Source organism: Protopterus annectens, chromosome 2.part0, assembly GCF_019279795.1.
Source record: "Protopterus annectens isolate FY-2018-M chromosome 2.part0, PAN1.0, whole genome shotgun sequence".
Taxonomy (NCBI): Eukaryota; Metazoa; Chordata; order Ceratodontiformes; family Protopteridae; genus Protopterus; species Protopterus annectens.
Genome location: NC_056728.1, coordinates 1343832105 through 1343849612, shown reverse-complemented (window position 1 = coordinate 1343849612; position 17508 = coordinate 1343832105). Strand labels below are relative to the sequence as shown.

At 38.6% G+C, this 17508-nt stretch overlaps 1 protein-coding gene across 1 annotated transcript in view; it reads left to right on the top strand.

Moving 5' to 3' along the window:
• Window positions 1-17508, top strand: part of NPHP3 (nephrocystin 3) — a gene marked incomplete at its 5' end in the record, with an annotated part of 1580737 nt that overhangs the window by 64493 nt on the left and 1498736 nt on the right. The window contains one exon of the mRNA XM_044060401.1: window positions 13567-13723. Coding sequence (XP_043916336.1) covers window positions 13567-13723 — 157 coding nt within the window. The remainder of the gene's footprint in view (window positions 1-13566; window positions 13724-17508) is intronic.

Here is a 17508-nt window from a genome sequence, read left to right as displayed (position 1 = left end):
GCATACCTGCACGTCCCTATACGACCAGATTGCAGAAGATACCTCAGATTTCTTGCAGGATCAGAGCATTATCAATTCTCAGCATTGCCCTTTGGCTTATCTACTGCGCCCAGAGTATTCACGAAATGCCTGGCATCAGTAATTGCTCATTGCAGGCTTCTGGGAATTCAGATTTATCCATACCTGGATGACTGCCTGATACAAGCGGACAACAAAACCAAATTAACACAAGATTTGGAAAAGGTTATACAACTACTGCAAGCCCTGGGATACACAGTCAACATGAAAAAATCAAGGCTGGTGCCATCCCAAAGGATAACATTCTTGGGTGCAGAACTGGACACTTCAAATCAGATGGCATTTCTCACAGCAGAAAAGCAAAAGCAACTACCACTCTATTTCATGGCATTAACAACACAGAACCAGCTTACAGCAAGGAAAGTCCTGCAAGCCCTGGGTTACAAGGCATCCTGCATAATATTGATTCCACATGCCAGGCTGCATATGAGGAAGTTGCAATGGTACCGAAGGAATATATGGTCTCAACACAAGCACAGCCTAGAAGCCCAGATTCCAATAATCCCATGCCTGAAGCAAGAATTCCTGTGGTGGGCTCAGGCCTGTCAGTTGAACGGAAGACTGCCTTTCCAAAAAACTCACCCAAGCCAGACTATCACCACGGACGCCTCGGACCTAGGCTGGGGGGCACACATGGTGGACAAGTGTATACAAGGCCTATGGACACAAGACCAGCTGAACCTACACATAAATCAAAAAGAGATGCTGGCAGTGAAACAGGCAATTCAGACATTCAGACCGTTTATTCAACAGGGTCATTTGCTGATAAGGACGGACAACACCACAGTCATGTGGTATATCAGCAAACAAGGAGGCACACACTCATATCCTCTATGCCGGATGGCAATGGACCTGTGGAATGTAGCCCTGAACCTCAACATTCAGCTCCAGGCCATATTTGTGCCAGGAAAGGAAAATATACTAGCAGACACCTTAAGCAGAACTACCACGGATGCCCACGAATGGATGCTACATCCAGACATCTTCAAATCCATTACAAAGAAATGGGGACTACCAGAAATAGACCTGTTCGCATCCCCACACAACCACCAATTGAGGAAATTCTGCACAAGGGCATACCACCCACTTGCTTGGAAAGTGGACTCCCTCTCCTTCAGTTGGGAAAACCTGACAGCATATGCATTCCCACCTCTTCCTTTGATGGACAAAGTGCTACTGAAGATCAAAGAAGATTGCCCAAGGATCATCCTGATAGCTCCAGACTGGCCGAGGCAGCATTGGTACCCGCTACTGAGGAGTATGTCTCGGACACACGCATGGCCTCTACCTCTAGTTCCTTTACTGCTAACACAGAACAACTTCAAGATCCTACATCCAAACTTGAAAACACTGCAGCTAGCTGCTTGGAATGTTACATAAAACAAAATAACCCAGATTTATCACAGAGGGTTAAAGACATTATACTGGAGGCTCGCAGACCCTACACAAGGAAGACTTATACAGCCAAATGGAAAAGATACCTCATTTGGAGTGCAGCAAAAGGAGAAAATGTATCATTAGCAAACATAGCTAACATCCTGGAATATTTAGCAGAACTTTTCCACAATGGCCTGTCTTACTCCTCCATTAAGATTCATGCGTCAGCAATTTCAGCAGAATACAACATGGATCCTCCAGTCTTCTCTCATCCTCTACTCAGGCAGTTTCTGAGAGGAATTAAAAATGTAAAGCCTCCAAGGAAGCCACCTTTGCCTACATGGGACGTTAATTTTGTGCTGGAAAAGTTAACACTTCCCCATTTCGAGCGAGCAGCAACAGCAGAATTACAGTTCTTATCTTGGAAAACTGCTTTCCTGCTTGCAATCACTTCAGCAAGAAGGGTTTCTGAATTACAGGCATTAATGGCAGTACAGCCCTTCCTTATCTTCCATCAGGATAGAGTGTCCTTGAGAACTAACCCTACTTTTATGCCAAAGGTGGTCTCCAGGGTATCATTGAACCAAGCAATCCACCTACCAACATTCTTCCCCAACCCACAGAACAGGGGGGAAAGACTACTACATACCTTGGATGTGCACAGGCAATTGCGCTACTATCTGGACAGAACCAAGAACAATAGAAAAACTGACCAGCTTCTGGTAGCATATGCAACAGGAATGGAAGGAAAAGCAATTTCAAAACAGACAATCTCAAAATGGATAGGAAATTGCATTAGATTTTGTTACTCTTTTCATGGAAAGACAACTCCAGAAAACATCAGACCTCACTCCACAAGAGCTACAGCCACTACTACAGCTTTCTTACGAGGAGTGGCTACCAAAGACATTTTAGAGGCTGCTACTTGGAGCTCCGTGCATACATTTGCCAAGCATTATAATCTACCTTTATACTCCAGATCCCGAGCAGGTTTTGCAACTGCTGTTTTGCAAGGGATCTTAACTACACCATAATCACCTTAGTGCCTCCTCCCCCAGTTTGGCTATGGTATTCTACCCATATGTTAGGACTGCAGATGCATCCTTGAAGGACATAGTACAGTTTTGTACCTACCATAAATGTAGATGTCCGAGAGGTATGCATTTGCAGTCAGGATTACCCACCCTCCTTCCCCTCTGTGGTACTCCTAGGGTATTTGCCCATCTTGTAGCTAGCTGGGGGAATCTATTATGGTGTATTTGTTTGTATATATGTATATACATGTTTATTTTTGTTTGCGCTCTACTGTTTGGAATCATTTGCATTTATCCAAATTTAGCCTTCCTAGAGGGCACCTGGCATCTGGGGCAAGAAAGACTGAGGAAAATGGCGTCGGCTGATGCCTTTATACCCAATTCACAGCAGCTATGACGTCGGGTGAAGCGCGACATCAGCCGAGGCCAGACCCAGACTTTGGAATCCGGCCGACCGAAGGGCTGCCTGAGGCAGGACAACCCATATGTTAGGACTGCAGATGCATACCTCTCGGACATCTACATTTATGGTAGGTACAAAACTGTACTTTCTCCTTAAGAGTCTGCATCCAAAATCCCAATCTTTCTTAGTTCTTGAGCTTCCTCCCTGCGTCATTACATGCCAAATGTTTTCATAAATTTCTTCAAAACTCTACACACTCCTTTGTTATCGCAAATCAAATTCCAGTCCTCACCTATAAGTAAAACTAATTGTTTCTCCTAGGATTTTCTTAAGCTCCGTTATAGCAGTTTTAGGTGGAATATAAATTCATTGCAGTGTAATCCTGCTCCTTTGCCAGTAGCCTCTTGGTACTACAAGTCTACCATTATTATATTTTTTTATCCTCTTCTATCACTATTGGAGCTCCGCTTGCAATTAATACAAGTACTCCTCTTTTCCTTTGTCCCAGGTATTCCGCTGAATAACTATTCTGAAAAACCTTTCTTTATCAAATTCACATGTTAGTTCTTTCCAAATGTGTGTCTACTGTAATATAGGTATTTGCACTCTACATTTTTAATGCAGTTCACCACTCTTTCTTTTTTTGTATACATCTGTGAGACCATTAACATTTAAAGATAATGTAGAAAGCATCATTGTTTAAAAAAAAAAAAAAAAAAAGTTATTCCCACCTTTTAACAAATTTGTTGTCAAGTAACTAGTCCCAGCTTTAGTGTTACATGCACACACTGGTAGGTTGATCTTTTATACATTTGTTTCTTGTCATATCCATTTTAGCCTATGTCACATCTTACAAAATTTATTTATTTATTTAATTTATTTTACATTTGTTGACCGGGCTAGTCTAGCTGGATATATGTCCATTTTCAGTAGAGGCCCAGGGAGATGAGCTCCGCTTATATAATTTTAATGATACTAAGTAAAAACTATCAAGAACTACATGCAAATATAATAACATAATAATAGGCTAAAAAAACATTTTTGAAAAAATAAACAAGTGGTACAAAAGTGATGGAGTGAACAAAGTATTGTAGAACATGACAAACATGAAGTATACAATAAACATGTACAGAGAGAGGGATAAAGGAAAATAGATGAAAAGAAAGTGAACTTAGTCAGGGGTGAAGTAAGTCAGCTGACAAGAAGTAAAGTTAGTCAGGATTAGTACAGGGGCACAGCCATTGTGTTTTGAGGTAAAGTTTGAGTTTCTTTTTAAAGGGAGACTTTGAGGGAATAGATGAGAGTTCAGAGGGAAGCAGGTTCCAATATTTTCCAACAGTGTTTGAGAAAAGAGAGTCTCCGGCCTTATTGTTTGACTTGACAGTGTTTATAAGAAGTTTGTGTGCAGATCTCAGGGACTTTAGGTTGTGGTATGGGTGAATCAGACTGGATAGTATAGGGGTTTTGTCAGGTTGATAAAGAATTTGATGGGCTATGCTAAGCTGGTTAATTTTTAGTTGCCGTTGATATTCCAGCTAGCCTAGTTGTTTTAAATTAGTACAGTGGTGGGTTCTGTAAGGGTTTCCTGTGGCAAATCTGGCTATGTTGTGGTAGGAGTTTTCTAGTTTTGACAGATTTTTTTTTGATAATTTGGTAAAAATGGGGGAGGCATAGAGAAGGGGTGAGATAAGGTGGGAGTGGGCTATAGTTGTTCTAGATTCTGGAGTGAGGAAAGGTTTGATTCTGTAAAGAGAGCCTATTTTTTTGTTAATGGTTTTTAGTGTGTTGTTAATATGGGCATCGAAGTTAAGGTTGTTGTCAATGGTAATGTCTAGTAGTTTGGTAGTAGACTCTTGTGATATAGGTGTGCCATTTGTTGATGTTATAGTAAAGTCAATGAGGGGAGATTTGCTCAAAGGTGTAAAGAGGAGCAGTTTAGTTTTTTTAGGGTTGAGTAGTAGACAATGCTGGGAAAACCATTCTTCTGAGTTAAATATGTGTTGTGTGAGGGAGTGAAGGTGTGATACAGATGTGGCTGAACAGATAAGCATTGAATCGTCTGCGTACTGTATACATGTGGCTTGGGGAGCCACATGGTGTAGGTCATTGATAAAGAAAATAGGAGAGGACCTAGTATAGACCCTTGTGGGACACCAATGTTGACAGGTAGCTGGGAGGATAGAGTGGAGTTCCAAAGTACTGCTTGATGTCTGTTTTTTAAGTAGGACTTAAACCAGTTAATAGATTGGGTATCAATTGATTTGGATTGAAGAATGTGAATGAGTATTTGGTGGTTGACCATGTCAAAGGCTTTGGATAGATCTAAGAAAAGTGCTGAGGAGAGGGTGTTATTGTTGCAATTTTTGTTGATTGTGTCTGTAAAGGAGAGGAGGGCAGTGGTGGTACTGTGGGATGGTCTGAAACCGTGTTGGGTGTTAGAGAGTAGGTTATTATGGAGAAGGTGTTGAAGCAGTTGTTTGTGGATACACCTTTCCATGATCTTAGATAAGGGCGAAAGAAGGGCTATGGGGTGGTAATTAGAGATTTCAGTAGAATTTCCACCCTTATGAAGTGGGATAATGTGTGAGATTTTCCAAAGTTTAGGGACATATCCTTCAGTGATGGTCCTATTGATCAGAATTGAAATTGGGAAGGCTATTGCTTTAGCTGCTAATTGCAAGTATTCTGCGGGTAATAGGTCAGCGGAGGGAGTACATGGTTTGATTTTTTTTAGAAGGGAGAGAATATAAGTTGTTGGGACCGGTTGGAAGTGAAAAGGTGGGGGTGGGTTTAGGTTGCTGTTAGACATGTGTGTGTTTTTGATGGGAAGTTGACTTGCTAAGGTTTGAATAGTTTCGATGAAGAAGGAATTAAAGGAATTTGCTGTTTGGTTGGGGTTATTTATGTCAGAGCCTTGTGGGTTGGGTGTGACAGGTTTACTTGGCTGTAGTAATTGATTTATGGTTGCCCAGAATTTTTGTGGGTTGTTTTGGAGAGAATGTTGAGGTTTCAGGTAGTAATTTTTTTTATCGTTCATTATTACATTTTTGGTCTCATTTCTTAGTTGCTTAAAGATTTGGTAGTCTGCTGTGTTTTTAGTTCCAGGCTTTATTCCTGACAGTGATTTTTTGTTTGGTTTCTATTGATAGCCAGGGGGCAGGTTTAGTTTTGATTCTAATGGAGCGTGTGGGGGCATGGTAATTGAGGATAGTTAGAAACTTAGCATTAAAGAAATCAACAGCTTCATCTAGTGGAAGATGTTTTAAGGGTGTCCAGTTGCATGCTTCCAGTTCAGTTTGAAATAGCTCCAAGTTGAAATTTTTTTTGGATCTGATTGTTCTGGTTATGATTTGGATAGGAGGGTTGGTTTTAAGCCTTATGATGTAGGTTAGTAAGTGGTCACTTGTATCATCAGGAAGGGTTCCTGTTTTATAAGTATGGGGTTGGTTGTTGGTGAGTATCCAGTCTATGGTACTTTCTTTTTTGTTAACTTTATTTATTCTAGTGGGGGAGGTGATGGTCTGAGAGAATCCATAAAGGTTAATATGGCTAGTAGGTTGTTTGTTGTTACAAGATTCCCAATCGATGTTTACATCACCTAAGATGATTATCTCTTGGGGTAAGTTTAGTGATAGCCAACATAGGATCTTTTCTATGGTGGAAATGTTATTACCTGGGGAACATAAATGCAGATAATATAGATTGATTTGACTGGGTTTATATCTAGTTTGGTAATAAGAAGTTCAGCATTTGAGTCCTGGGGAGGTTTTTGGTGGTATGTGGTTATTTGAAGGCTGGATTTAAATAATATGGCAATACCTCCACCTTTTTTAGATTCTCTGTCGAGACGTAAGATGTTATAGCCAGGAGGAATGATTTCGCTGTCTTTTGTTGAGGGTTTTAACCAGGTTTCTGTTAGACAAATAATATCAAAGGAGTACAGCTGTAAGAGAGCATGTAGTTGAGTTGTTTTATTATTAATACTACGTATGTTAAGGTTGGCTACTGAGAGTGAGTTTTTGGGTTGTTTAAGCAGTGGGTTAACAACGGGGTTTAGTTTACTGGATTGATTTAAGGAGGAGTCAGTTGGACCTGGGTTTGGGTGAATATCTCCATTTTTAAGTAAGAGGAGTAGGGTTAGGTAAGTAGTGTTTGTATATTTACTATGTGGAAGGAGTATCCTTATGGGATTAGGGTATACATGTTTAATGTGGGTAATTCTATGATATTTGGGTAATAGATAGCTAGGTATTCAAGTTATGTTGATGTGATGGTTGGGGTAGATAGGAATTAAGGAGGAAGTTTGTTTGTGTGGTGTGTTAAGGTGTGAGAGTAGTGGTTGTTCATAGGAGGTAGTAAGGTGTGCTAATAATAGTGAAAGTAAGAGAGAACATGATTGTGGTATGTTTGAGTACTAGGGTGGGAAGTTTAAACATTTTAAAGGTTGATATTAATTATAGTTACTAGTACAAGTGTTGTGGGTGTGGTATTGTTAGACTAGTAAGTGGTATATGCGAAAGGGTGTGGTTAAGGAAAGAAGTATTGGGTGAAGAGAGAGGGGATTGGATAGTTGCTGTTGGGTTGTAATTGGAGGAACAGGAGAGGGGTGTGGTTAGGTAGGTATATATGTAGATGTACTGGGGGTGGGTGGGATTTGGGGGTAGGGTAGGGGAGTGGAGTGAGCCCGCAGGGCGAACAGAGCGGGTAGAGACAACACAGAGAAAGTTAGCAAGGAAACAATCAGTAATACAGGTAGCTACAGGTAAGAAAAGGTAAATTATGAGTGGAGAAGGTTAGATGATACAGGAGAAAAAAGAAGAAAGGCTTCCTGAGGGGTAAACACTAAAAAGCACCAGGTAAGTTGGAGTGAGAACAAGTAAGAGGTTTGGTAGTAGAGGCTTTTAAAGTTAGCTCAGTAGCTTAGGGAGAGAGATAGATGGGGGGAAAGGCGCCTCCTAGTGGGCTGGTCAGGGAAAGAAGATGAGTTAGAAAGGGAGCAGCTAAGTGTAGGAACTGGTGAAGAGAAAGATATCTATAGCGAGGAGGAGCAGGTATGAGGAAGAGGTGTGTATAGGCTGTTAGGAAGGCACAAGAATAGGGGCTAGGCTGCTGTGTACACAGATTCCCAGTGGACTTAGAAACGCAGAAACTGGTGGTGGATACAGTCCGTTTTACAAGGTAAATTTAGTCCATAACATACTCTCTTTGTTTTCCTTGATAGATAAATCTTTTGTTTTATTGAAAGCCCTCAAACAAAAAAAATATACACCCCCAATACACCGCTGAAACCTATTGACTTAATAATACTAACACGCCCAACTATGTCCATCTTCAAATGTTGAAGTTGTATCCTCCTAATAGGAACAATTGTCCCAAGCTGGCAGCCACAATAACAGAATTTAGTTAACCTAAAAGGAAGGTTATCCATGCTAAGATCCATGGCACAGCATGTGCTTCTACTAAGTGCTGCCTGGTTTTGTCTTATCTTTATTGTTGTCCCAAAATGGTAAAACACTTGATTGCTTTCAGAAAACATTATCTCCTAGCCATTGAAAGAATTAAGTATTTTATTTTTGTTGCTGTTTTTCATATTGTCCCAATGGAAACAGGAGAACCAGATACAGAGTTGTTTCTACAATCATTTATTTATTTGCTATAGGAAAGCTTTATTGGATTTGATGTTCTTTATTTATTTGCTTTTTGTCTTAAAACTTCTAGATCAAGCCAAAGGTCTAATCCAGTCATTCACCAATGCGAGAATGAGAAAAAGTGCATCAATTTGTTTTGTATCATACTGTTTTGACCAGACTCTTCTTTTTTTACATTGCAGTGTCTACATTTCTTAAAAGCGAACAAGGAGAAAGATTAAAAAGGGTGCACCTGTTTACTTAGTATCCCCATTACACTTTAAAATAACTGAAAAAAAAAATTACTTTATAGCTTGCAGATTATATACTGCTAAGGACAAAATTTTGTTTACTTGCAGTTAATTTTCTCCCTCCTCTTGCTTTGTCCTACGTTTTCCTCCAGACATTAATGACGTGACGTAGGGCATATGCCTGAGTCCCCTACAAAATTAACAATGTCAAAAAAAATCCAGTATTTCCAGTTTTCTTGTTTTGTCATGTTTCACGAATATAATTAATACTCTGTATTCCCACATTTATTTGTCATTTTCCTAGTTGCTGGTTTTATTCCCGTTTATTTCTATCTCCCAAATCCAGTCTTTTCTTCATTTCCAACATACTCTTTTATATTCTTCTTTTCAACTCTTGTACTTTTATCTGTGTGTCAAGCATTTTCTGTTGAGACATTGGAAAATCTCTTTGTGGTATTTATTACCAGATTAAGAAGAATTAGAGCTCACATTTTGTTGGACAGACTTTTTTGTATTTCCTCCTTGGCATGTTCTGCATTAAAAATGGTTTTGTCCCTCCAGGAAAGAATATTCTGATGATAGCTGGATACAGCAGTTTGAATCTCACTCCTGCTTCTTGACATTCCCTGATATTGGAATAAATTGACTCCTCTTCTGCCTGGTATCCGGCGAGTAATCATTTTCCCGAAACAGTATGTATGCCATATTTTGTACTTTGTCCTTCTGCCACAGTTTTGTCAGAATCAACTCCTCCTGCTGGTAGGATTGCATCTTTACTATTAAAGGTCCATGTTACATTCTCATGGCCAGGTTTGGAGCATACATACAATATGCCCTTTCAGTTAATAACTGCTGTGGAATACCAGTCCAGCTGCTTATTTCTGCTTTCATAAAGTTAATACAGTCTGTTCCTTCCAGCTTCTCAAGTACAACAGAAAATCTCAGGTTTTCCCTACATGCTGTGTCCTTTAACTCAGTTATTTTTTGAAAATCTCTTCTTGAGCATTCGCATATTCAGCCAGCATTTTCTTCATTCGACTTCTGATTTTTGCAGATTTATGTCCTCGTCGAATATCTAAAACTTCTTCCAGTTTTCCAGCCTTTTCTTATTTGAGATTTTGTACTCCATCAGTGTTTCATTTATTTTATTCCACTCTGACTACATTTGATTTGTTTTTTTCTCTAGGTTAGTGGAAGTCATGTCTTGCACCAAAGCTGGATCTTGTACTACTTTTTGCTTTTTCATGGCCAGGTTTGGAGGATAAACATGATGCTCCCTTTCAGTTAACAACTCCTGCTGTTAAATACCAGTCCAGTTGCTTATTTGTGCTTTCATAAAATTAATACAGTCTGTTCCTTCCAGCTTCTTTGGTACAGCAGAAAATCTCATTTCCCCTAAATGTTCTATCCTCTAATTCAATTTTTTTAGATCTCTTATTGAGCAGTCTCATATTTAGCCAGCTTTTCTTCATTTCAACCACTGATTTTTGCAGTTTTATCACTTCATTTGAATATCTGTTTCAATTTTCTTCCATTTTTAGTGTTTTATTTATTTTAATCCACTATGAGTGCATTTGACTTATTTTTTCTTCTGGGTTACTGGAAGTCGTGTCTTCCACCAAAGCTGGAGCTTATACTGCTTCTTGCTGAAGAGCTGCAGAAGTCTTCCCAGTCTGTGTATTTTCTTCACCTTTTTTGTTGATTTTCTTTCAGGTTCTCTGAATTTTTCTTTTTTGCTGGCATCCGGGTAGTGCACTTACTAGCCAGTTACTGAAATTTAACCAAAAGTATAGATTTACTGGCTCTCTCTTGAGCTTCAGTTTTCACACTGGGAGAGCTGAAATTAAGCTGTTAATCAATGTGCAATGACCTTGGAAGTCTAGAGACAAGGATTTTCTATGCATATCCTTAAGGAGAATAACAATAACCCTGTAGAATATTATATTCATAAAGCAGCATAAATTATCAAAGAACTAAGCTATCACAGGAATGGAGAAAAAGATTCTGCCAATAGAGATGACTGCAATTAGGATTACCAAGAATAGGAAGAGGTGGCTGGAATTTACTAGAGAAAACTGACAAAGGAACCATTGTATTGAGAGTCAATAATTAAGAGAGGGAAAGGTGACAGAATGGAATGAGGTCAAAAATTAATTTGGGCTGCAGGATAGAGACTGCTTTAGGATTGATATCTGGGTATAGGCATAGGGAAGGGAATGGGGATCCTAAGCGCATGACCAGCACTGGTAGTTTTTAGTAGAATCTAGAACAGAAGCTGCTATTAAAAAAGTATAATTAGTACAGAATATAAAATGTTGCATGATATCTGTAGGAATAAATCAGAAGAGGTCAGAAAGAATTGAGAAGAGAGATTGGATAAGCAGTTCACAAAAAAAAAAAAAAAAATTGAGAACATATGTATGGGTCCCAGATATGCAACAGAATCTACAAGATTTAGGACTTTTGCTCGGAAGTGTTTCCATAGATACTTTTATACCCCAAGCTGTCTCCAAAGAATTTTTCCACAGGTAGAGGGCAAATGCTGGCGATGTAATAGGTAGCTGAGAGCATATGTTCTCAATGATTGGCAGACTTTAAAAATTTAAATGAGGACAACGTATGCTGTAAATCACACACAACTGTAATTGTCCCAGAGTAGCTAGTGAAAAGACGACTCAAATATCCAAAGTAATGGTTCAAAAAACAGCTTTATTGAACAAACTCATGCCAAGGGCTTTCATCCTAAATATAACAGACTTCATCAGAGCACGAGTAAAACCCTTTTCTATATTGAATTATATTCAAAACGTTACCCAGTTAAAACCTCAAAAAAAAAAATCACATAAGGAATTGCAGGATCTCATAAATATTCACAAAATAAAATCTTAGTGATTGGTGTGAAACCTTCATTAGACAACAACTGAATATTCGTAACTATTTTCTATATACAAAAACACATTATTAAAAAAATAAGTCATAAAGTATATAAAATAAATCACAGTACAAGTGTTAATACTTTGTATGTTTGTATGTTTAAGTATGTATTCAAAAGTTATCAAATGTTCTAAGTATCTAAAAACATGTTTTAGAAATTAATTTTTTGTGAAATTTTGTTAAGAAATTTTAAAACATAACACATCTATTGTTTGGCAGTTCTAAGCTTTAAAACACTGCTAATTGTTATGATGTCATTCAACCCAAAGTGTACTGTTGCATTTACCCTTAGCTGCCATATTAACTCCCTGTACTCCAAACAGCTTTACCATTTTCCATTCTTCTTTTCACCAAGTACTCTGGGGCTATTACAAACTTTAAAAATTCCCTACAGAATACTTTGGCAGAAATACTGGGTGAGCAAGTGAGTGTAGTTAAGGAAGTTATTTTTTTTAACTGGGATACAGGAGTTGAATTGCCTAGATATAATAAGTCTTGTTGTGTTTAATTCTGGTGCCTGCTAAAAAAAAGCAATTACTAGAAAATGGAAATCAAAGTCTAAAGCAACTGTAAGTGAAGCAGTGAATATTGGTACACAGATAAAAGAATAGGTTGTGGAATTTTCAGAGAATGGTAGGAGTAAATTACATAGAAACAATGGAAATTGTGGAGACAATATGTGCAGAAAAATGTTTTGGAAATTGTGGAGACAATATGTGCAGAAAAATGTTTTGGAGGAGGAATGAGTTTTAAGAGAAGGCAGAAATTGAACGATTTATGTAATGTTTTGATTATATGATATGTAACAATATACGTGATGTATAATGTTTGTAAATGTGAACCTAGCATGGTTTGATTACTTTTATATATAAAAATGTAAGTTTACTTTTGTCACAAGTGATAATTCAATAAAGGTGTGCACCTGATAGCATAACTTTTATCATGTACCAGAAGTAGTGTAGCATTTCTAACAAGGATGCAGGTGGTAATTTTCTCAAGGGCATTGTACGTCTTGGAGATCTGTAGTCTGTTCTTAGTTATAAACTTTTAGAGCTGGGATTCAGTTTGGATAAATTGACATCAGTTTTCAGCTAGCTAGAGCAGGTGAGCTCTTTTATCCTCCTTTTAAAAGATAACTTGTTTTCAGTTATTCTGTCTGCTAGAAATACCTCTAAGCTTTAATGATGAGCAATAATTCACATGTTCACATGACAGGACTCACAACCTTTTTAAATGACATAGTATTGGACTTTTTATGTTAAGTTTTTCTCTTGCTCTTTTTTTGTTTTGATTTCTAAGGTGTTCCATTTTGAGATATCTAACTCCCACATACAGAAAAACTAACATATGCCTATTTAGAAAATTGAAAATGTGTTGTGGCATATTATTGTAATTTGGCCATGCACATCACATGTAATGAGGTGACATGTTTGTCACATTACTTGTTAACTAACGGAAGGAGAGAGATTTAACAATAACAGTATCATGAAGTGCTCTCTGCGTGTTCAGCATCTTTCATTAGCTTTATATTCAGCAAGTGTTTTGAGAAAAAGTTTTGTGAAATAAGCATGCTGCTGTTTGAACCATTTCACAGTGCAATGCCTGTACCTGTATAGAATTCTGTTCGTGTCTTTAAACTGCACGAAGACTGTAATATGGTGGTTTAATTTAAAAGTCCTTGCACTGGTGAAATTTTCATTTGGTAACGTCATGATCAGAAGCCTAAAGAGAGGATCAATATCAAATATTTGGCAAGAGTTATAGCAGTTTTAGAATTTAAATGTGCCCATATCCTGGTGGAGTACTAAACTTAGTGCTTTAAGGTTATGCTGATTGATACTGTCTTCTTTTTTTTTATGCAGCTGTATATTGGAGGACTGCGAATGTTTATTCTTGAGGAACCCAGAAGTCAGACCTTTGCTTATCTGCCATAGAAGGGAGAGTGGGAAAGCAATCACTGAAACTGCACAGCAGTTACTAGATAGAGTTTTTGAAGTCAACAAGGCAAATAAAGCTAAGGTACGGTTTCAAAATTTTGCAGTCATAATAACTTTTTATTTTAACATTTCTTAACAGGCAGTCAAATTGCACCGTTTCTGAATTCCTGTTGACTATGTTGGTGCTTAGGAAAACTCAGCATTTTCCTTATTCTTGATCCTCCTCAACTTTCCAGATTCTAGAATCCAAGCTGTTGGGTCCACTGGTGCTAACAACTTCTTTTGTTAAGAGACTTTGGTCTATAGTTTTCTAGATCAGGTAGATGGAAGATAGACTACATATCATATGGCTATGAAGCAATGATGCTTTTAAGGTTATTGTTTTGATATCTTTAGTGACACTCTTCACAACTTCTTGTAAGTCTAACATGTCATGTAAAATTTGTGTATGGATAAGGAGACTTTAAGGGTGTAAGTTTAAGTAGGAAAAAGCCATCGTTAGAAACAGAATGGTTTGCTTGCTTACTTTTGAAAACTATGGTGGTCCCACTAGACAGGGTCTGTCCTTAGGAGAGACCTCAGATGGTAGTAATAGTACTGCTTTTACTCAAGAAGGAGTATTTGGCCAGGACACTGGTGAACTTCCCCCATCTCTGTGGCATCTTATACACTTCACCTGAGCTACCACCAAATCTGGTAGAATAATGTCTTGTCTAAAAGACATCATCCCCCACAAACATATACACACCATACCGCTTGGAATTGTCATATTTAGAGTACGATTCCAAGTAGCTGGTGAGGAGACAGATCCCACAGTCTTCTGATCTTCACAGCATCAAAGGCAAGTTTGGTGCCTGGTGAGCCACTAATAATGGCATACTGTCTGTTGGGGAATGTATACAACAGCTGCTTGCCCCATAGAGAGGGGGTTTGTGTAGCTCACATGTTATTCTGAGTAGGGTTTCCAAGCAGTTTTGTTTTCAGAAATTGGGAAGACTCCCTCTAGGGCTTCACCTGTTTTGGGGTCAGATTTAAGGTGTTTTTATACTGACTAGAGAGCGATCATTTGGCCAGCACATTGGAGAATGTTTCTGTGCCATACAGAAGTATTGGCGTCATCACTGTTTTATACACGTTAATTTTCAGCTTTTTGGCATTCTTCTAATATGCACTATCCCTGACAGTGTGCCATTTGGCTGCAGCCCCTCTGATTCTAGACTTAACCTCCTTATTCAGACATCCCTTCTTCTCAACCATACCTCTCACATACTTGAAGCTGTAAACTTGTTCCACTATTTCTCTTATTTTCCAGCTTCTTTTGATTTTCCTATTTGATGCCATGACAACTGTCTTGTCTCTGTTCTCAGTTTCATCCCATATGTCTTCAGTTTTGCATTTCATTCCCTTATTTGCTGAAGCTCATGTTCAGAGTCTGCTTGTAATGCCACATTATATGCATACTGCAGCTTTGTTGATCTGTCCCTATTGACCTGTTTGCTGATAGTCCATCACCATCAATAGTAGTGGGCACAGAGCTGAACATGCTTTCTGCAAGTCTAGGAAGGCCCAGTTGGACTGTTTCTTCTTTTCCAATATCTGTTTCACAGCTAACACTGGATCGGTTGTGCTGCATCCTGGCCTGAATCCAAACTGCTAATCTCCTGTCTTACTTTGTACTGCTCTGTGTATTTTGTTTATCAGTCATCCCCTCCAGCACTTTCATGCAGTATGACAGGAGTTTGATACCTCTGTACAGCCCACAGTTGTGAATGTCCTCATTGTTTTTGTACCCTGGCACTAGAATGCTCATTCTCCATTCATTTGTGATATGCCTTTCTCTCTGTTTTGCTATGAGTACCTTCAGTAGCCATCTCAACCATAACCCATCCAACATATTGTTTGTATGTACCATGACTTTGTCTAAGCTGAAATGCTGCTGTTCTTCTACAGTAGGTTGTTCTTCCTCTTTCATTGTAGTGACTGTGTATGGGACAGTGTAATTTGTGTAGGTTTTTTTCATTCAGGAAATGCTGAAAGCACTGGTGAGCAGATTATTGCTGACATACCTCCCGAATGGTGTCTGATTATGACTTATCTGTTCAGACTAGTGGTAAGCAAACAGACTCTGAATTCTGGGCCTGTTTCTACTGTTGAGACCCCTTTGAAGGCCGATAAGCAGACAGTTAGCGATTCCCATTTATTCAGTCAGATTGCTGACAAAGCAGCAAAGTGAGAGCTGAGGCTGGTTATTTCCCCCATATTTTAGTCACTGAGGATGTCCTTGTGAATGTACATTTGAGGTCTGTTCTGTCATGTGTTATTTCTTTGGATACTCTAAAGAAGAAAAAGGGAGAAAAAAATTTCAAGTCTTGCTTCCCCTCCTCGTAGGAGCCCCCAGCGGAGTGGTATAACCTTTCTCAGGGAGTTTTGAAAGCCGTTATGTCATAGAAACCTCCCCAGTTTGACATCTGCTCCATCTACTCATAAAAAGAAGAGAGACACTTCATCTATGGAGGAGTCTTCTTCAGAATCGGAGTCCTAGCCTATATTCTTACCAAATATATTCTCCTTCAGGTTTTGAATCTGTAGTTGAGGATACTTTGGCTTCAGACCAGCCGCAAGAACTTTCTTTGGTAATACCATCCATGGAATGATAAAGCACTTTAATTGGGAGGGCAAATAACTTTCAGAATCTCAAGAGAGATATTAGTTCATTACGTACAGAAATTCCCATATGCTGTATGTTGCCCGCTGTTTTGGAGGCTTTGGAAGATAAATTTCTAGCTGCATCTTTAGTACCCATGTCTCAGTACACCCCCCCCCATGGGTGCCCCAGAAGCTGAATAGGTATAAAGTCCCATAAAGCTATAAATAACTTGTATAAGAATCTTTCCTCTGACACAGGAGTTTTCTGCAGAGTCATGTAAAGCATCTAAGTGTTTTCCTTCTTCCAGTACCTTACCAAATAAGGACAGTAAGGCCATGGACTGGTATGGAAAGAGTTTGTATTTCTGCCACCTTGGCTTTCTGTGCAGTTAATTACCAGACCCACATTATTAGGTACATTCTGTCTGTTTTTGGCAATATGTTTAAGGGAGTTCCTAGCTTACTTAACAGTGACAATAGATCTGCTTTTCAAATATAACAAATAGGCAAACAACCAGCTGGTAAACGTAAACTGTCCCACCAAACAGGTAACAGTAACAGCAAAGAAAAACAGCAGTTGTACAAAGTATAGCTCCGGACCACATAAAATAAACCAAGAACTTTAATATTCGGTAAGCGCTTTCACCACTATCTGTGGCTTCTTCAGACCATATACTAATGTAAAAACACACACAGCGGTTTTTAAGCTGTTCCGGTATACCTCATTAACCTGAACAACCACTCCCAGTCAATCAGGTTGCTGTAGTCGCACCCTCTTTAAAACATTAGTCCCTTCATCTATATTACATAGTCCTACTTTTAAAATACAATTTTTATATCACATTAAAAATCTAGTTCAGCACTCAAAGCATTCATAGGCATCTACAAGCATTTCATATTTAGAAACATGTCAAAGCATTGCTTCTATCAGCAGCATATCAAATGCTGTATAGTATGCTAAGCATCATGTGAACAACAATGATACTAAAGTCTCTATTCATTGTATATGCTTTGCTAAGTTCATATTGCACTGTTATCTGCTTTGCTTCAGATATGTACTGTTACTTAAAAAATATTACAATAGCATAGCTAGGTCTGACCTTCCATATATTCATATTATTTCTAACAGTATAAATAAAGCTGCAGTTTAAAATGCAAACAAGTTATCCATGCCATGTGTTCAGATTCCATGTTATAACCATTTTCAACTATTAAACTTAT